Source organism: Procambarus clarkii, chromosome 63 (genome assembly GCF_040958095.1).
Source record: "Procambarus clarkii isolate CNS0578487 chromosome 63, FALCON_Pclarkii_2.0, whole genome shotgun sequence".
Lineage (NCBI taxonomy): Eukaryota > Metazoa > Arthropoda > Malacostraca > Decapoda > Cambaridae > Procambarus > Procambarus clarkii.
In genome coordinates this window covers 24,380,920-24,403,504 of record NC_091212.1, presented here as the reverse complement: position 1 = coordinate 24,403,504, position 22,585 = coordinate 24,380,920, and the positions used below count along the sequence as shown (strand labels likewise).

The window sequence follows — 22,585 nt, the reverse complement described above, 5'->3', positions numbered from 1 at the left end:
CCGCGTTGCAAATTTCTGAACATTTCGAGTTTCCTTATGAGTTTTTAGGAGGGAGGGCTCCAATATGGGGCGTCATACCTTTAACACTGGTCTCATGTGGACGGTCTACTACAGCGATCTAGCTGCCTCTTTATTTAGATTCCTGAATGATGTTCTGATTTTTGCTACTGTAGCGTATGCTGCTGATGTTATATTATTTATATGAGCCTCCGGAGTTAGGTTTGGTGTCATGTCCTCTCCTAGGACTTCTAGTCGTTATAGGAAGGTAGTTTCCCTTCATTGTGCACTGTCATTTTGGTCTGTCACCTGTTCTCATTTCTATCACCTTACACTTGCTGGTGTTGAAATCCAATAGCCATTTCTCGAATCAACTCTGCAGCTTATCTAAGTCACCTTGATGAATCTTACAATCATCATCTGTCCCAACGTTTCTCATTATTTTTGTATCATCTACAAACATCGATATAAGATTTAACTCTTGTAGATAAATCATTAGCATAAATGAGCAATAGTATGGTCCCAGGACCGACCCTTGAGGCACTCCGCTTGTTACTCTAAACCATTTCGACTTTTTGCTCCTGACTGTAACTCTCTGACTCTGTTTTGTTAGATAATCCTTTATCCATGTCAATGCTCTTCCACATACTCCCGTCTGTATTGCAATTTTGTGTTGTAATTTCTTGTTGGGTTCTGTGTTTCTGGACTTTTTGGCAGTCCAGAAATACGCAATCTGCCCAACCTTCTCTGTCCTGTCTTATTTTCATAATACATCCATCTGTACACAAGTAATAAATGCCTGGTCCAGCAGGTGCACCAGGCATGATTTCCCTTCCCTAAAGCCATATTGATGTTTGTTTATATATTTAATTATCTCTAGTTGTGAGGCAAATCTGTTGATAATTATCCTCTTGGGTACTTTGTAGGGGGATGCTAGTCAGTGATACTGGTCTGTTGTTAAGTGCCTTTCCTCTATCTCCTTTTTTTTTGTAAGCTAGTATATTTGCCTTCTCCTAGCAGCTGGACAATTCTCCGTTTGTAACTAAGTCATTAGAGATCAGTGATAGAGGTATGCTGAAGACCCGTGCCTCATCTTTTAACATCACGGTGATGCATTGTCTGGTCCAATAGCTTTAGTGTTATCTAGTGATGCTAGTTGTTTCCTTACTTCCTCAGCTATTAATTCAATATTTAAGAGTCTCTTTCTAGTGTTACCTCCTCTTCTAGCACTGAGAGCACTCATGAACACTCCCTGGAAGTTGGCATCCCGCTAAGAGTCTTACGTTCTTCCCATTACATATTTTCCACATTCTTGTTTTTTCTGTAGTCTACCCTCCTTGACCCCGGGTGTATATATGTATTATATACACGCTTTATATATATATATATATATATATATATATATATATATATATATATATATATATATATATATATATATATAGATACACGCGCGGGGAGCCAACGTTTAGGATTGTGGTTGTTGTAATAGAGGAGAGTGAGAGGAATGACAATATGAGGGGTTGATATGATGAGTCTGGGGGGGGGTGAGTGGGGGGGTGAGAGGAAGGGGGGGGGAAGGAAGGGGGTGTGTTAGGGAGGAAAGGGGTGAGGAAACACAGCTGGCTCGAGAGAGAGACATACCTCACGGTAGAAATATCTTGTAAGGTAATCGCTTCCATATGCTGAATCTGTCACGGCTGTCCATTCTCGTCCGTATCCCTGTCTCCTGCTCCAACCTCGTCTTCGTCTTCATGCAACATCAGCTTTTTCCTTTAATATTCTTTCTGATATTGTCCTATTAGAATAGGTCATTATTGGGCCTTTCTGTTGATATAAGTAAAGTGAAACTTGACGAAATTGCATCACAGATGAAGTTTGAGCCAGGAAGAAAATCGGTCTTACGTTTCCTAACGTCATTATTGCTGAGCAGTGCCCTTAGACGCTCTAGAATTAATCGTACCAACGTGGGTCACGTCAAAGAACAATTAATAAATTACTTTTATACCGTACTATAATTATTCAAATAATTTATTTCCTTTAACGTATTCGCTAATTTAGCGTCAACTGATTTATGCGACAGGTGTTATATTGTGGGTTTAGCAGGAGAATGTATGTATACTTTGTTTGTAATATGTTCCAACAAATAGAAGAATACATGGAAGGTGGACGACGGCCAATCACTGAATAATCTTGGGAAGTAAAGAAGAAGAGAGAAGACGATGCGACCCGTAAGAGGGAGGCATTAGTAACATTGTAATTACTCAGTTGTAAAATGAGATCAGGTGAAGTGGTAAGGTAAAATAGGCCTTCCGTAAATTAATTCTTAAAAAGGGAGGAGCTGGTCCTGATGTGATGGCGAATGATACTTTGGAATTGCTTAAATAGAACAGAAATATAGTAAATTATTATGAACACGTTTTAGGAGGCACAGGGCTCTGTACTCGGTCCTATCTTGTTTCTGATATATGTAAATGATCTCCCGGAGGGTATCGATTCATTTCTCTCAATGTTTGCGGACGATGCTAAAATTATGAGAAGGATTAAAACAGAAGAGGACTGTTTGAGGCTTCAAGAAGACCTAGACAAGCTGAAGGAATGGTTGAACAAATGGATGTTAGAGTTTAACCCAACCAAATGTAATGTAATGAAGATAGGCGTAGGGAGCAGGAGACCAGATACAAGGTATCATCTGGGAGAGGAAATTCTTCAGGAGTCAGAGAAGGAAAAAGACTTGGGGGTTGATATCACGCCAGACCTGTCTCCTGCAGCACATATCAAGAGGATAACATCAGCGGCATATGCCAGGCTGGCCAACATACGAACGGCATTTAGAAACTTGTGTAAAGAATCATTCAGAACTTTGTATACCACATATGTCAGGCCAATCCTGGAGTATGCAGCCCCAGCATGGAGTCCATATCTAGTCAAGGATAAGACTAAACTGGAAAAGGTTGAAAGGTTTGCCACCAGACTAGTACCCGAGCTGAGAGGTATGAGCTACGAGGAGAGACTACGGGAATTAAACCTCACTTCGCTGGAAGACAGAAGAGTTAGGGGGGACATGATCACCACGTTCAAGATTCTGAAGGGAATTGATAGGGTAGATAAAGACAGGCTATTTAGCACAAGGGGCACACGCACAAGGGGACACAGGTGGAAACTAAGTGCCCAAATGAGCCACAGAGATATTAGAAAGAACTTTTTTAGTGTCAGAGTGGTTGACAAATGGAATGCATTAGGAAGTGATGTGGTGGAGGCTGACTCCATAAACAGTTTTAAATGTATATATGATAGAGCCCAGTAGGCTCAGGAATCTGTACACCAGTTGATTGACAGTTGAGAGGCGGGACCAAAGAGCCAGAGCTCAACCCCCGCAAACACAACTAGGTGAGTACAACTAGGTGAGTACACACACACACAAACACACAAACACACACACACACACACACACACACACACACACACACACACACACACACACACACACACACACACACACACACACACACACACACACGCTCAACAAACTCGTATTTAGACATTTTTAGTGTCCCTTTGTCAAACTATCATTAGTGAGAAACAAATTCCGGAACAACTTTTGGTATTTTACGCATCACTGATTCTGCTGTTTGTACTCACATAGTTGTGCTTGCGGGGGTTGAGCTTTGGCTCTTTGGTCCCGCATCTCTACTGTCAATCAAATCATAGGTGGAAATCACTTTCCACCCGTAGTCTCTCCTCGTAGCTCATACCCCTCAGTTCGAGTACTAGTCTGTGGCAAACTTTTGAACCTTTTCCAGTTTTGTCTTCTGCTTGACTAGATATGGACTCCATGCTGGAGCCGCATACTCCAGGATTGGTCTGACATATATGGTATATAATGTTCTGAAAGATTCCTTACACAGGTTTCCTAAGGCCGTTCGTATGTTAGCCAACCTGGCATATGCCACTGATGTTATCCTCTTGATACGAGCTTCAGTGGGCAGGTCTGGCGTAATATCAACCCCCAGGTCTTTCTCTCTCTCTGACTCTTGAAGTATTTCATCTCCCAAATGATATCTTGTATCTGGTCTCCTGCTTCCTACCCTTATCTTCATTACATTACATTTGCTTGGGTTAATCTCTAACAACCATTTGTTCGACCATTCCTGCAGCTTGTCCAGGTTTTCTTGAAGCCTCAAGCTGTCCTCCTCTGTCTTAATCCTTCTCATAATTTTGGCATCGTCAGCAAACATTGAGAGGAATGAGTCTATACCCTCTAGGAGATCATTTACGTCTATCAGAAACAGGATAGGTCCGAGTACCTATCCCGAGTCCCTGTGGGACTCCACTGGTAACTTCACGCCAATCTGAGGTCTCACCCCTCTCTGCTTCCTATTGCTTAGGTATTCCCTTATCCACTGGAGCACCCTACCAGTTACTCCTGCATGTTTCTCCAGCTTATGCATCAGCCTTTTATGGGGTACTGTGTCAAAGTCTTTCCGACAGTCCAAAAAAATGCAGTTCGCCCATCCTTCTCTTGCTTAATCTTTGTCACCTGATCGTAGAATTCTATTAAGCCTGTAAGGCAAGATTTACCCTCACTGAACCCATGTTGATGGGTTGCCACGAAGTCCCTTCTCTGCAGATGTGTTACTAGGTTTTTCTCACGATCTTCTCCATCACCTTGCGTGGTATACAAGTTAAGGACACTGGCCTGTAGTTCAGTGCCTCTTGTCTGTCACCCTTTTTGTATATTGGGACTACATTAGCCGTCTTCCATATTTCTGGTAGGTCTCCCGTTTCCAGTGACCTACTGTACACTATAGAGAGTGGCAAACAAAGTGCTCCTGCACACTCTTTCAATACCCATGGTGAGATTCCGTCCGGTGCAACAGCCTTTCTCACGTCCAGCTCCAATAGCTGCGTCTTGAACCTGACCATTCACCTAGTTGAAATTCACCTAGTTGTGCTTGCGGGGGATGAGCTCTGGCTCTTTCGGCCCACCTCTCAACTGTCAATCAATAATTTTTTTTCCACACACACACACACACACACACACACACACACACACACACACACACACACACACACACACACACACACACACACACACACACACACACACACAATGGTCACAGCTAGTGACCATTGTGTCCTAGTCTTTGACTACATGATGGAGCTTAAAATTGTGACCAAAGGACAAGAGGTCCGGGAAAGGAGACTTGATTACAGAAAAGGGGACTACAGAAGGATAAGGGACTACCTGGGAGAAGTGCAGTGGGAGGAAGAACTTAGAGGAAAAACAGTGCAAGGTATGATGAGCCAAGTCATAGGGAAATGCAAGAAGGCTGAAGATTTATTCCAACAGTAAAGGAAAAAAGTGGAGGGAATATAATAACCTCTGGTTTAATAGACAGTGTCAGGAAGCAAAAGTGAGAAGCAGGTGGGAGTGGAGGAAGTACAGAAGACAAAGGACAGAGGACAACAGGATTAGATGTAACAGAGCTAGGAATGATTACATTAACATAAGACGAGTGTCGGAAAGAAATTATGAGAATGATATTGCAGTCAAAGCGAAAAAGCAACCTAAATTACTACATAGGCATATAAGAAGGAAGATGTCGGTAAATGACCAAGTGACAAGACTGAGGAAAACAGAAGGGGCATATACAGAAAGCGACAAGGAAATCTGCGAGGTACTGAATGCAAAATTCCATGGAGTGTTCACAACCGAGCCTGAGCAGCTCCCATTGTTAGAAGAGATTACCCAAGATGAAAGACTATCAGATATAGATGTGACAGCAGAGGATGTAATGAAACAGTTGACAACACTGGATGCAAATAAAGCTGTTGGACCAGACAAAGTATCACCGTGGATACTTAAAGAGGCAGCGCAGGCTCTCAGCGTGCCTCTGGCAATGAACTTTAATGAGTCACTTATGTCGGGAGAATTGCCCAGTTGCTGGAAGGAGGCAAATGCCGTACCGATTTTCAAAAAAGGTGATAGGGAGGAGGCACTTAACTACAGACCCGTATCACTGACAAGCATCCCCTGCAAAATACTTGAAAGAATAATTAGGCTAAGACTTGTTGAGCACCTGGAGAGCATTGGGTTTGTAAACAAGCACCAACATGGGTTCTGGACAGGGAACTCATGCCTAACAAACCTTTTAGAATTCTATGATAAAGTAACAAGGATAAGGCAGGACAGAGAAGGCTGGGCAGACTGCATATTTCTTGACTGCCAAAAGGCCTTTGATACAGTACCGCACATGAGACTGCTATACAAACTTGAGAGGCAGGCAGGAGCAAGCGGAAAGGCCCTAGTATGGGTGAAGAACTACCTAACAGGAAGGAGCCAGAGGGTAATGGTAAGGAGCGAGAAGTCGGACTGGCGAACAGTAACAAGTGGAGTACCTCAAGGATCGGTGCTGGGACCAATCCTCTTTCTAATTTACGTAAATGATATGTTTACAGGAGTGGAATCATACATGTCAATGTTTGCGGATGACGCAAAATTAATGAGAAGAGTTGTGACAGACGAGGATTGTAAGATCCTCCAAGAGGACTTAAACAGGTTGCAGAGATGGTCAGGGAAATGGCTACTGGAGTTTAACACCAGTAAATGTAAAGTTATGGAAATGGGATCAGGTGACAGGAGACCAAAGGGACAGTACACAATGAAAAGGGACCAGCCTACCTGTAACGATTCGAGAAAGAGACCTGGGAGTGGATGTGACACCTAATCTATCTCCTGAGGCACATATAAATAGGATAACGACAGCAGCGTACTCTACACTGGCGAAAATTAGAACTTCATTCAGAAACCTAAATGAGGAGGCTTTTAGGGCGCTTTACACTGCCTACGTGAGACCCGTCTTAGAGTATGCCGCGCCATCATGGAGCCCCCACCTGAAGAAACACATAAAGAAACTGGAGAAGGTTCAGAGGTTTGCGACGAGGCTTGTCCCAGAGTTACGAGGGATGGGATATGAAGAGCGTCTGAAGGAACTGAACCTTACGACACTAGAGAAAAGAAGGGAGAGAGGAGATATGATAGGGACATATAAAATACTCAGGGGAATTGACAAAGTGGAAATAGATGAAATGTTCACACGTAATAATAACAGAACGAGGGGACATGGGTGGAAACTGGAAACTCAGATGAGTCACAGAGATGTTAGGAAGTTTTCTTTTAGCGTGAGAGTAGTGGAAAAATGGAATGCACTTGGGGAACAGGTTGTGGAAGCAAATACTATTCATACTTTTAAAACTAGGTATGATAGGGAAATGGGACAGGAGTCATTGCTGTAAACAACCGATAGCTGGAAAGGCGGGATCCAAGAGTCAATGCTCGATCCTGCAAGCACAAATAGGTGAGTACAAATAGGTGAGCACACACACACACACACACACACACACACACACACACACACACACACACACACACACACACACACACACACACACACACACACACACACACACACACGCACGCGCGCACACACGCACACGCACACACAGTGCGTGTGCGTGGATTAGGCAGTGGATTACATACTGCATCACAAACACTTACTCAGAGGTAGCGAAAATTACTACAACGTATATATTGACAAATTCATGACGAAGGAGGAGCAGATAGCCCACAGAGCAAGCAAACAACAATACAACTCTTCCCATTTGAGCGTAGCTACACACCCCAGTGCTAATCCACCCCATGCTAACCAGCTCACATCTTCTCAGGTCACTCCCTCCCCAAATCAGCCCTCCATGCCCCTGCTTATCTCCCCAACACCTCCCTTGACCCCTCTGACCCCACAGCAGTCAAATTCATCCCACATTCCAAGGACCCCCTCATCACCTCAACCCCCAAAACCCGTCCAGCTTTTATCCCCTCAACCCCCAAAAACCACCCAGCCCTCATCCCCTTAACCCCAAGAACCCACCCAGCCCTCCTCCCCTCAACACCCAAAACCTACCCAGCCCTCACCCCTCCTCATCCCCTCTCCTTCCATGTGACCCCCACCCTTGTGAGGGGGGGTGGGAGGTTCCCCCCACCCCCTCTATCCTTCCCCCTCCCAACCTCTCAACCTCTATCTGACTCCCAACCTTACTCTATCTCCCAACCCCTCTATGCCTATCAGACCCTCCCTAATCTTCAGACCCAGTATGCCCTTCCTACTCCAGACCTACCTACCCAGGCCCTACCCCAGACCCTCCTACCTACCTTCCTAGAAGCCCAGCACCCATTAGCCCCCCAAGCACCCCTCCTGACCTCTTTCACCCCCCATACACCCCCCGGACCCCCCCAGACACCCCCCGGATCCCCCCCTGACATCCCCCGGATCTTCCCCGCCCCCAGTCATCCCCCAGACACCCCCCAAATCCTTCAGATCCCCCCTGCCCCCAGTCACCCCCCAGACACCCCCCAGATCCCCCCAGACCCCCAGAGAAAGGGAGAATTCTGGTACAAGAGTTTCCATGAAGAATCTCAAGGTTTGGTACACGAATGCTGATGGGGTATCTAATAAAGCAGAAGAGATAAAAGAAAGAGTGAGTGAAGCAGATCCTGACATAGTTGCAATTGTGGAAACTAAAATTAATGACATGATCTCAGATGCAATCTTTCCTGAAGGGTACCAGGTGATACGAAAAGAGAGGACACAGAGACGGAGGGGAAGTGGCACTCCTAATAAAGCGGAAATGGAAGTTTAAAGACCTGGGAAATCGAGTTACCAATGAGTGCACAAGCTTCATACATGGAACTCTGACAGTAGATGGGAGGAAGATTGTGATCTTGGTAATCTACAATCCCCACCAAACAGTAGAAGACCCAGGCAGGAGTATGATGACAACAACAAGGCATGTATAGATGAACTGCAGAAGGCAGCAACACTAGCCCACAGAACGAGAGCGAAGCTGCTGATCATGGGGGACCTAAATCATGGAGAGATAAATTGGGAATCAAGGAATCCTCATGGAGGGGACGAAACGTGGGGAGTAAAATTAGTAGATGTTATAGACAGGAATTTCCTAACACAGCATGTGAAGGAAGACACAAGGGAGAGAGGAGGAGATGCACCGAGCCTATTAGACCTGATTTTCACCCAGAACGTAGAAGATATCGAGAATTTAGAGCATGAAATACCTCTAGGGGCCAGTGACCATTGTGCCCTAGTTTTTGACTACATGATGGAATTCAAACTTATGACCATGGGACAAGAGATCTGGGAATGGAGAGTTGACTACAGGAAAGGGGACTATAAGAGGATAAGGGACTATCTGGGTGAAGTGAAGTGGGAGGATGAAATTAGAGGAAAAACAGTCCAAGATATGATGGACCTAGTCATACAGAAATGCCAGGAGGCCGAAGAGAGATTTATACCAACAGTAAAGGGAAAAAATAAGAAGGAATATAATAACCCATAGTTTAATAGACAGTGTCAGGGAGCAAAAATGGCCAGCAGGCGGGAGTGGAGGAAGTACAGAAGACAAAAGGACAGAGGACAACAGGATCAGATACAACAGAGCTAGGAACGATTACATTAACATAAGACGAACATCGGAAAGGGACTATGAGAACGATATTGCAATCAAAGCGAAAAAACAACCTAAGTTACTACACAGTCATATAAGAAGAAAAATGTCAGTGAACGACCAAGTGACAAGACTAAGGAAGACAGAGGGGGCATATACTGAAAGTGACAAGGAAATCTGCGAGGCACTGAATGCCAGTTTCCATGGAGTGTTCACTACCGAGCCTAAGCAGCTCCCATTGTTGGAAGGGGTTACCCTAGATGAAAGACTATCAGATATAGAGGTGACAGCAGAGGAGGTAATGAAACAGTTGACAACTCTAGATGCAACTAAAGCAGTTGGACCAGACAAAGTATCACCGTGGATACTAAAAGAAGCAGCGCAGGCCCTCAGCGTGCCTCTGGCAATGATCTTTAATGAGTCACTTATGTCGGGAGAATTGCCCAGTTGCTGGAAGAAGGCAAATGTCGTGCCGATCTTCAAGAAAGGTGATAGGGAGGAGGCACTTAACTATAGACCTGTATCACTGACAAGCATCCCCTGTAAAATACTGGAAAGAATAATTAGGCTACGACTGCTTGCACACCTGGAGAACATTAGGTTTGTGAACAAACATCAACATGGGTTCTGGACAGGGAAATCGTGCCTAACAAACCTTCTGGAATTCTATGATAAAATAACGAGGATAAGACAGGACAGAGATGGTTGGGCAGACTGCATATTTCTGGACTGCCAAAAGACCTTTGATACAGTACCGCACATGAGACTGCTGTTCAAGCTCGAGAGGCAGGCGGGGGTGGGGGGAAAGGTCCTAGCATGGATAAGGAACTACCTAACAGGAAGGAGCCAAAGAGTTACGGTAAGGGGCGAGAAGTCGGACTGGCGAACAGTAACAAGTGGAGTACCACAAGGATCGGTGCTGGAACCAATTCTATTTCTTGTATATGTTAACGACATGTTTACAGGCGTAGAGTCCAACATGTCGATGTTTGCGGATGATGCAAAATTAATGAGAAGAGTTGTGACAGATGAGGATTGCAGGATCCTCCAAGAGGACCTGAACAGGTTGCAGAGATGGTCAGAGAAATGGCTACTGGAATTCAACACAAGCAAATGTAAAGTTATGGAAATGGGACTAGGAGATAGGAGACCAAAGGGACAGTACACAATGAAGGGAACAGCCTACCTGTGACGACGCGCGAAAGAGACCTGGGTGTGGACGTAACACCTAATCTATCTCCTGAGGCACATATAAATAGGATAACGACAGCAGCGTACTCTACACTGGCAAAAGTTAGAACATCATTCAGAAACCTAAGTAAGGAGGCATTTAGGGCGCTTTACACTGCCTACGTGAGGCCAGTCTTAGAGTATGCCGCCTCATCATGGAGTCCCCATCTGAAGAAGCATATAATGAAACTGGAAAAGGTTCAGAGGTTTGCAACGAGACTCGTCCCAGAGGTACGAGGGATGGGATATGAGGAGCGCCTGAGGGAACTGTGCTTTACGACACTAGAAAGAAGAAGGGAGAGGGGGGATATGATAGGAACGTATAAAATACTCAGAGGGATTGACAGAGTGGACATGGACGAAATGTTCACACGGAATAGTAACAGAACGAGGGGACATGGATGGAAGCTTGAAACTAAGATGAGTCACAGAGATGTTAGGAAGTTTTCTTTTAGTGTGAGAGTAGTGGGAAAATGGAATGCACTTCAGGAACAGGTTGTGGAAGCAAATACTATTCATAATTTTAAAACCAGGTATGATAGGGAAATGGGACAGGAGTCATTGCTGTAAACAACCGATGCTCGAAAGGCGGGATCCAAGAGTCAATGCTCGATCCTGCAGACACAACTAGGTGAGTACAACTAGGTGAGTACACACACACACACACACACACACACACACACACACACACACACACACACACACACACACACACACACACACACACACACACACACACAGGAATCAGCCTGTAACAGCTGTCTAACTCCCAGGTACCTATTTACTGCTATGTAACAAGGGCATCAGGGTGAAAGAAACTCTGCCCATTTGTTTCCGCCATCGCCGGGGATCGATCCCCGGTCCACAGGACTACGTATTCCAAGTGCTGTCCACTCAACCACCAGGCGCCCTGTGTGTGTGTGTGTTATGAGTGTAAGACAGCCAGACAGGCTATTTATTTTACGGTGAGTTGTGTCAACAAAAAAAGAGGATGATGAAAGTGAGGCAAGTAGAAGGGAAGAGGGAGGGAGAGAGAGAGAGAGAGAGAGAGAGAGAGAGAGAGAGAGAGAGAGAGAGAGAGGTAGCGGAGACAGGGTTGCATAAGAGTCGTCGTGATAATTTTAATTATCATGTAGTTAAAGGTGGACAAAGAAAACACCTTTAGTGGTAGGACTTTAATAGTGGTTTTCATGTGAGCTGATGTTATTGACACTTCCGCTTCTGCCGCTGCTGCTCCTGCTGTCACTACTGCTGCTGCTGCTGTCACTACTGCTTCTGCTGTCACTACTGCTTCTGCTGCTGTCACTACTGCTGCTCTCACTACTGCTTCTGCTGTCACTACTGCTTCTGCTGCTGCTGCTGTCACTACTGCTGCTGCTGCTGTCACTACTGCTTCTGCTGTCACTACTGCTTCTGCTGCTGCTGCTGCTGTCACTACTGCTTCTGCTGTCACTACTGCTTCTGCTGTTGCTGCTGCTGTCACTACTGCTGCTGCTGCTGTCACTACTGCTTCTGCTGCTGTCACTACTGCTTCTGCTGTCACTACTGCTCCTGCTGTCACTACTGCTGCTGCTGCTGTCACTACTGCTTCTGCTGTCACTACTGCTTCTGCTGCTGTTGCTGTCACTACTGCTGCTGCTGCCACTGCTGTCACTACTGCTGCTGCTGCTGTCACTACTGCTTCTGCTGCTGCCGCTGCTGTCACTACTGCTGCTGCTGCTGCTGCTGCTGTCACTACTGCTGCTGCTGCCGCTGCTGTCACTACTGCTGCTGCTGTCACTACTGCTTCTGCTGCTGCCGCTGCTGTCACTACTGCTGCTGCTGCTGCTGCTGTCACTACTGCTGCTGCTGCCGCTGCTGTCACTACTGCTGCTGCTGTCACTACTGCTGCTGCCGCTGTTGCTACTGTCACTACTGCTGCTGCTGCCGCTGCTGTCACTACTGCTGCTGCTGTCACTACTGCCGCTGCTGTCACTACTGCTGCTGCTGTCACTACTGCTGCTGCTGTCACTACTGCTGTCACTACTGCTGCTGCCGCTGTTGCTACTGCTGTATTATATACTGTGACTCGCAGAGTACACTCCTGGCATTGAACGCACATAATAGTGACACCCAGAAAATAGTCAGTGATATTCGAATGAATGTTTTAGCTGCTAAAGAAAACAGATTTGAAATTAAATTCCTATGGATACCATCACATGTTGGCATCTCAAGGCATGACACTGCTGATATGTTTGCAAAGACAGCCTGTAGAAACCCAGTAGTAGAAATTGATATGGGTGTTTCATTAGCTGTGACAAAGAGAATACTTAAACAAATATCTAATGAAAATCTCACCGACTTAACAAATTCACAAAGACCTGAAAGTTGTAGAATTAAATATTATGATAGATATCGTGAGGAGACATTCACATATGGGACTAATAAAACAAGAACCCGGCAATGTGATGTTATAGTGGCCAGAATACGCCTGGGATATAGACGTATCTGGCAGCTTTCTCAAAACCCAAATGTCGAGTACACAATGTGTCAACTTTGTGAAAGAGAAAACATGCACTCTCTTGAACATTATATTGTAGAATGTCCCATACTGACTGACTTTCGCCCTCCTGGGCTAAGGTATGCTGAACTCTGTAATTACTATATGAATATTGGAACACTTAATGATAAATTGGACTTGTACCCAAGATTGGCCATGTAATGTATCAACTATACAATGTATGTATGTGATGTAACTATATAACCTGAGCTTGTAAAGGCACCTTAATCACCTTCAGTGGTTAAGTGCTTAATAACACTAGTTTCTCTATCAGCTATCTTTCTCTCTCAGAGTAGGAGAGCCATAAATGTATGTGTATGTGTGCGTGTATATCTTGAGGTTATCTTGAGGTTATCTTGAGATGATTTCGGGGCTTTTAAGTGTCCCCCGCGGCCCGGTCCTCGACCAGGCCTCCACCCCCAGGAAGCAGCCCGTGACAGCTGACTAACACCCAGGTACCTATTTACTGCTAGGTAACAGGGGCATTCAGGGTGAAAGAAACTTTGCCCATTTGTTTCCTCCTCGTGCGGGAATCGAACCCGCGCCACAGAATTACGAGTCCTGCGCGCTATCCACCAGGCTACGAGGCCCCACGAATATATATATATATATATATATATATATATATATATATATATATATATATATATATATATATATATATATATATATATATATATATATATATATATATATATATATATATATATATATTGGTGTATACTGGCAGCAGGTTTTCTTTCAAACATGTTTCAAAGCATGAGACAAGCCCATGACATTACTCTAACAAGAGAAATGTTGAACAAGAATACTTGCATAATAGACAAAACCCAAGATTCAAGAAGATTACAAATTCTTGAGGCAATTCACATAAGACTAGAGCGACCTACCATGAACACCCAAATCACGGAACTATTTACTCTACCCACCATGAGAGTAAGGACAAGACAAGAACATATCGATGCCATCACAGAAGACAATGTCCAACATAACAGGCCAATTACACTGGATTAATCTTTGTGTTTAGATAGGAGATGCCTCGTATGGGCCAATAAGCCTTCTGCAGCCCCTATGTTTATCCCTTATGTATCCCCCCATGTTTTCACCTTCATTGTATTATCACCTGACCTAATGCGGGTATAAAATCAACTAGTATTGTAAGATCTGTTCACTTGAGAATGAACCATGGAGGTTCGAAACGTCGTGCAAATTATACAAATAAGTGTAATACACTCTATAGTAAATCACTTCTTTTCTTCACCTTAAAAGTACGAAAATGAGTTTTGGAGAACTCCTATTTCAATTAAGCCCTGATGCTAAGAAAATAGTTAGAGGGATAGAAGCCCTAAACCAGAAAATAATAAATACAGAATATGCGGTCATATTCAATGAAATATATATATATATATATATATATATATATATATATATATATATATATATATATATATATATATATATATATATATATATATATGTGTGTGTGTGTTCGTATGTATATGTATGTATGTGTATAAAGTATATGTGGAAGCTGATCAGAATTACATTTCACCTTTGTAAATGCACATTAATGATACTATGTAAAGAACACATCGTCCACTTTATGTAGGGCAGACGTAACTCTGTATCTATGTATTTATGTCTGTAGGTTAGATTAGCATTTTAAAAGCACCGAATCACCTTCTGTGGTTAAGTGTTCAATAAACCCTTGAACTATATATTTAACACATCTCTAACCCTGTCCATGGAGGACAGAAGAAAATGTATATATGCTCGTTAGCATTGTAAATGTGTGGCCACGTCTGAGGTAGAAAACAATAATAATAATAATAATAATAATAATAATACTGCTGCTGCTGCCGCTGTTGCTGCCGCCGCCGCTGCTGCTGCTGCTGCTGCCGTCGCCTCTGCTGCTGCTGCTGCTGCCGCCGCCGCTGCTGCTGCTGCCGCTGCTGCTGCTGCTGCTGCTGCCGCTGCTGCTGCTGCTGCTGCTGCCGCCGCCGCTGCTGCTGCTGCCGCTGCTGCCGCTGCTGCTGCTGCCGCTGCTACTGCTGCTGCTACTGCTGCTGCCGCTGCCGCCGTTGCTGCTGCTGCTGCTACTGCTGCTGCCGCCGCCGCTGCTGCTGCTGCTGCTGCTGCCGCTGCTGCTGCTGCTGCTGCTGCCACTGCTGCTGCTGCCGCTGCTGCTACTGCCACTGCTGCTGCTGCCGCTGCTGCTACTGCCACTGCTGCTGCTGCCGCTGCTGCTGTCACTGCTGCTGCCGCTGCTGCTACTGCCACTGCTGCTGTTGCTACTGTCAATACTGCTGCTGCTGCCGCTGTCTCTGCTGCTGCTGCCACTACTGCTGCTGCCGCTGCTGCTGCTGCTGCCACTACTGCTGCTGCTGCTGCCACTACTGCTGCTGCCGCTGCTGCTGCTACCGCTGCCTCTGCTGCTGCTGTTACTACTACTACTAATCATACTATAATATTATTAATATTAAAGCTTAATCTGTCAGGAAATGTGAAGAAATCTCAACCAATACAGCTTCAGGACGTGACCTTGACCCTTGACCCCAGTGTAAGGAGGGGGGGGGGAGGAGGAGGAGTGGGAGGTAAACCGTTGTCATGGTAACCCATGTAAACAAAACCCATATAAACAAAACTAATTTAAATAAAATGTTAGGACGAAAGACGAATATATTTTAGCAGTTCAACCTTACATATGTTTGCAAGGGTTGAGTATTAGCTCTTGGTTCCCGCTATTGATTGTGTGTTAAGAGAATATGCTGATGCTCTATGCATGGCGCTTGTGGAGGCATAGAGGAGGACACTTGAAACAGGAGAACTACCAGACAGCTGGAAGACAGATTTTGTGTCACTATAGGAACGATACAGGGAAAGAGACAGCTGGCGGTATATTGTTGTGTTCCTCACAAGCCTACTGTTCAAGGCGTCGAAACCGGACCATAAGAAGGGGGGAACAACCCAACATCTTTAGAGCGGCTCTAATGAACACAAGCATTGAGCTTTGCAGGATGAACACCCCAGTCGTTGTTCTTCCTATTGGAGGGGATGATGTATGTGTTGTTATAGCGGCATGTTCACTCACAGGATGAACAACCCAGCCGTTGTTCTTCCTATTGAATGGTGATGTATATGTTTAGATTGACAGAGGCGAGAGTGAGACCAGAGAAAGATGTCATCCTCTGAATATTTATACTGCCAGAAGGCTTTTAACACTGAGTGCCCAGGAGACTAGACATCAGTGTAAACATCCGGGACAGATAGGGAAGGGATATATATATATATATATATATATATATATATATATATATATATATATATATATATATATATATATATATATATATATATATAATATATATATATAATATAAAGGACCTAGGATATAAAGGATCAAGGACCTCATCGATTGAATGCGAAAAACGCGAGAAACACCCACGGCAGGAAGAGCAACAGTGGCATATCCTGGAACGACCCAAGCATGGCACAACCTCCTAATGTTTGGCAACATATGTCTAGCCACCCCTGCAAGGAGAGACAAAACCTTAGCTGCCTCAGTCATCAAAGCTATAAATGATTTTCCCAGGGAGGACAACCAGGTGCGCCTTCCCACTCGCGCGAGAAACACCCACGGCAGGAAGAGCAACAGTGGCATATCCGAGACATTAAAAATCAGAACATCAGTCACCAAAAAAATAGAAGAAGGAAACACTATTGGCGCAATACGAGTCATCACCAGTGAGGACTCAATTGCCGACAGAGATGCCGCAACAGCTCAAGCCCTAAGGGAGAAACACCCACCCAGGGCTCCGCGTGAGGACGACATTGTACAAGTGGGGGCTACCGGAGCAGAACCTCTCTGGGTGGCTGAATCTGTGGTCCATAAAGCAGCCATGTCCTTCCCTACAGGATCAGCAGGTGGGTTCACAGGACTAAAACCCAACCACCTCAAGCAAATGCTCAACCCTGCACTGGGTGACATTGCAAAGAACCTCTTGGTGGAACTAACCAGATTCACCAACACATGTCTAGCTGGCAACATACCAGCGTCCATAAGACCTATCTTTTTTGGAGCATCTCTCTGTGCTCTAAAGAAAAAGGATGGAGGGATCAGGCCAATAGGTGTGGGCAATTCTCTCCGGCGTCTTGTCGCAAAGGCAGCTGCAAGAACTGTTAGTGATGCAGCGGCCAACATGCTGAAGCCAAAACAGCTCGGGTTTGGCATTCCACAAGGGTGTGAGGCGGCAGCCCATGCAGCTCGAGCCTTCATCGCCAACATCACAGACGAAAAGGCCCTTATCAAGCTAGATTTCAAAAATGCCTTCAATTTGGTGCGGAGGGATGCTGTACTCCGTGCGGTTCATAGTCATTTCCCTTCCCTCTACCCTTTTGTACATTCATGCTACAGTATGGATCTTAAGCTACTTTTTGGCGAACATGAAATTGACTCGCGAGAAGGCGTCCAACAGGGTGACCCCCTTGCTCCTCTCCTTTTCTGCTTAGTCATCAAAGGTCCTGTCCAGCGAGCTTAACATCTGGTTCTTGGATGATGGTACCCTAGCTGGTTCCCAAGACTCCCTCCTGGAGGACATCAGAAAAATCCAGGAGCAAGGTGCAGTTTTAGGCCTCACCCTGAACCCTTCTAAATGTGAAATAATATGTTCCAACCAGGGCATCGTAGAGAGAATAGAGGGTCTTCTGCCAAATATCCATAAAACTAAACCTGAAGACAGCACACTCCTAGGAGCTCCCCTGGGGTTGAAAGCCATCGATGAGGTGCTTGATAAGAAAATCGCCGACCTTAAGAGGATGGATGGGAGGATTGAGGATATTGATGCTCATGATGCACTCTACCTCATCACCAGATGTCTGTCCCTCCCCAGGTTAACCTACTTTCTGAGGTGTTCACCATCTTACAGTAGCCAAAAACTAAGTGAGTATGAGCGGTTACTGAAATCAATGCTAGAAAAAGCCCTTAACCTCTCTCTCGATGACCTACAGTGGAAACAAGCCTCTCTTCCCGTAAGACTTGGGGGCCTCGGAGTTCGAACAGCAACGCAAATCGCTGTTCCAGCCTTCCTGTCCTCCTTATCAGCATCCGACGACCTTGTGAAGGAAATTCTACCTGCCCACTTACATCAGCTGGCAGGTGTACATGATCCCAATTTTACATGCTGTGCCACAGAGTGGGCCTCTCGTGCAGGCCAATCACCTCAACCACCATCCCCAAAAGCCCACAAGCAATCCAGCTGGGATGGCCCCATTGTAGACCAAGTTGCTGCAGAGTGCCTGGGTGCTGCAACAACACAACACGACATTGCTCGCCTCACAGCAGAAGCAGCACCACATGCAGGGGATTTCCTGTTAGCAACCCCAATGTCGGCAACTGGCACGCGTCTCACACCACACGCCCTCCGAATTGCTGTGGCCCTCCGCCTTGCTGCCCCAATCCACACCAGATATAGGTGTATTTGCGGCGAGGTGGTGGCTGACAGGTACGGCCACCATGGCCTACTCTGCCAAAGCACAGGGGGATGGCACTCGAGGCACAATGAAGTTAACGACATCATCAAGAGGAGCCTCACCACAGCTGGATGCCCAGCTGAAATAACTCTGATGCTCTTATTGGTCGCCCGGATGGTATCACAGTGAACCCCTGGAAGAATGGCAAGCAGTTGGTATGGGACTACACGTGCGTATGAACCCTGGCTAACACCTACATTAACCTCAGTGTTGCACAACCAGGTGGCGCTGCCACCCACAGGGAAGCAGCCAAATCCCGTAAGTATAGTGAACTGGATCACCACTACAATTTTGTCCCCATTGCTTCTGAGACACTCGGCGCCTGGGGTAAAAGTGCTACCAGTTTTTTGAAGGAACTGGGTTCTAGGCTCATTGAAACAACAAGGGACCCAAGAGCTGCAAGCTTTTTTTTCCAGCGCCTCAGTGTGGCCATCTGAGGAGCTGGAGGAACTCGACAACCTATGATAACCATCTTTGTAACCCATATGTAACTCCTTTTTTGTAACAAAATTCAAATAAAGTAAATATATATGTATATATATATATATATATATATATATATATATATATATATATATATATATATATATATATATATATATATATATATATATTAGTATATTTTGTCGACAGAAGGTCTTAGTCGATATGAACTTGAAACCGGCCATATACTGCAGGTATGTTGACGACATTTTTACACAGGTACCTGATGTCAGACATCTGCAGGAGCTGAAAGAGGCATTTGAGCGAAATTCTGTGTTGCGTTTCACTTAGGAGATGGAGAAAGATGGGAAGCTGCCCTTTCTAGATGTAACTCATGGAAAGGAGCGGAGGTTTCCACACTGCAGTCTACACTAAAGAAGCAAACATAGGAATGTGCCTCAATGCCAACAGTGACTGCCCAGACAGGTACAAGAGGAGTGTTGTTAACGCTTATGTCGACCGTGCTCTCAGCCACAGCTCAGAATGGAAGCAAGTCGACGAAGAACTCTGTAGGGTAAGGCAGGTCCTAGTCAACAACGGCTTCTCCAATGGTTTCGTTGAAGACATCATAAGAAGGAAAGTGAAACGCCATGCAACCTCTGAAGAGACAACTAACACAACGCCTGTACCCCCTATTAGACTATTTTACAGGAACTTCTTTTCCACAGCTCATAAAACGGAGGAAAGGGTCCTGAAAGATATTGTTAATAGAAACGTTATCCCTACAGACAAAAATCAGAAGATACAACTGACGATTTACTATAAAACCAAGAAAACGGCCAGCCTACTCATGAGAAACTCTCCAGACACAAAGCAGAACGCTTTAAAAGAGACCAACGTCGTCTATGCCTTCAAAGGCCCTCTTGGGGACTGTAAGCCTCAAAAAACTCAGTATATAGGCAAGACAACAACATCTCTTTCCAGGCGTTTAACGATGCATAAGCAACAGGGCTCCAATAAGGAACATATAATCTCTTCCCACAACCAGACCATCACCAGAGAAATCTTAGCAAACAACACAGAAATCATCGATAGATACAGCGATAGCAGGCGGCTTGACATCTGCAAGGCACTACACATCAAGAAGTCAACACCAGCAATCAACAGCCAATTAATGCACAACTATATTCTACCCACTTCAAGACTCCGCTCCAATATAGAAGCATCAAGAAATATGGGCCAATAGGCCCTCTGCAATTACTTCCATTCTTACCTTTAATACCCATTGTTTCGTGTTCTGGCTTGTGTTGAAAGTTTGTTTTCACCTCATCCAAAACTGTTGTAACATATCACCTCACCCAAATGCAAGTATAAAAATCGAAGATGTTTAAGCTCTATTCAGTTATAGTTGTGTGTGTGTGTGTAAACTAAAGTCTTTGAAAATGTAATAAGTTTTACGAAACGCGCTCAAGTGTCGCGTCAGACTAGAAATAAAAATGAATTTTGGAGAATTGGTTTTTCAACAATCAACAGTGAAAAGAAACATAAGAAAGATCGAGAAAATTCGTGTTAGAATTATTAATCTTACTTTTTCGGTCATATTTAATAATATATGTCCACAGGAAAGACTGCTACCAAAATATACTAATATATATATATATATATATATATATATATATATATATATATATATATATATATATATATATATATATATATATATATATATATATATATATATATATATATATATATATGCAAGGCCAATTCTATTGGCCTTGCATAGTAGGCCGAGAAGTAGACCTTGCATTCTACTATTCAAGAATAGTAGCCTTGCTACTATTCTAGCCAATTCATGCGATACATGTAGTCTAATTAGCCAAGTGCCAGTTAAGTCATAAGTGTACTTGTATAAAGTACATATCAACATTTGAGAAATTAAAAATAGTTTGTGATTCATTATATATTCTAAGGTCTGATTCCTTGTTCATCTCTTTTCCCTATGCTTATCTGCTGCTGCTTCTCTTTTTTCCCCTCTTCCTCCTCTATCCTCCACATTGTTCCTATACTCCTTTTTCTGCCCTGTTTCTCCTGCATATTTTCGCACTTTTCCTTGTGTCTGTTTCTCCTTCTCTTCTCCCTACTCCATATTCTCGTTATTTTTTATATTTCTCTTCATCTATATTCTAGCTCTTCTTTATCCTACTTCTTCTTTTACTCCTCATTCTCCTTCTCCTCCTCCTCCTGCTTCTCTTCCTCCTCCCTGTCACTCATCCTTGTCTCGAGGGGAGGGAGCAGGTCTTGCTCCCTCCCCTCTCCTTTCACTGTGCCAAAAATCGGTGCCTCGCCTCTCTCAAAGGCAGGCAAGGATTGGCGATGGGTTGACACCTGCCTCATCTCCCAGACACGGGCACGCTCACACGTGTCCAATCAATGACACGTAGTGGAGGCTCGCGCTCGTCAGACCCACTGTGACCCCGAGGTTATTGTGCTAAGCTCTCACACACACACATCAGGTCCAGTCTTTTTTTGTGTTTTTGCTTGTGGATGCATTTGGGGGGGGGGGGGGGTGCTCGAGGGGGTGGAGTTGGAGTGTGGGAGTTCTAGCTGTTTGTAATACAATCGTGTTGTTGTTGTTTTTGTAGTGTCCATCAGTCCCCTTCTCAGAAGAGTGGGATTAAACTAGTCTCAGCTCAGCTCAGCTCAGCTCAGCTCAGGTTAGCTAGATTGAAGCATGAACATTACCCCTGTGAGGCTGTCCTGTTCCTGCTTACATGTGAAGATGATATTCGTATACAGTCTGACCCTTAACCTTGCCTTGACCCTTGACATTGCCTTTAACCTTGCCTTGACCCTTGACATTGCCCTTAACCTTGTCCTGACCAAGTCCTTGACGGTGACCTTGACCTTGTCCACTCATTGTCCGCATCAACCAACGTTCTTCTGCATATAAGTAGCAGAGACACGACGCTTTATCTCAAGGTTGTTGTTTTATGGAACAAAAGATCTAAGTAAATATTGGGGGTAACAATAGGCGTGGGGACCGTTGGATTGTGTTAGGCGTCAGTTAGACATTTATATGAATGTATTTGGGTGGATACAATAAAAACAGCCTCGTATCTGCCAATAGGCCTTCTATTTATTTTCATATTCTGACCAACACATTTACCTCCTATAGGGTCTGATTGAGTGTGTTCTCACCTTGCTAGAGATCTTGAAGCCTTGACTATACCATTCTCTCTCTTTTTTTAAGTACAGCAGCAGGAATCTTATGTTATTCACGAGCTTCAGTGATGTGGAACACACACACACACTCCGTCTACCTGCCACAAGTGACGTAATGTG

General features: G+C 44.6%; 1 protein-coding gene across 1 annotated transcript; it reads right to left on the bottom strand.

The window, feature by feature from the left end:
* Nucleotides 1–11,924: 11,924 nt before the first annotated feature.
* On the bottom strand, nt 11,925–22,160 carry LOC138354557 (serine-aspartate repeat-containing protein C-like). The gene is made up of 2 exons (XM_069308924.1): nt 22,015–22,160; nt 11,925–12,417 (listed from the first exon to the last, which is right to left on the bottom strand). Exons 1-2 carry the CDS (start codon nt 22,158–22,160, stop codon nt 11,925–11,927), a joined length of 639 nt encoding a protein of 212 aa, XP_069165025.1.
* Nucleotides 22,161–22,585: the final 425 nt, after the last annotated feature.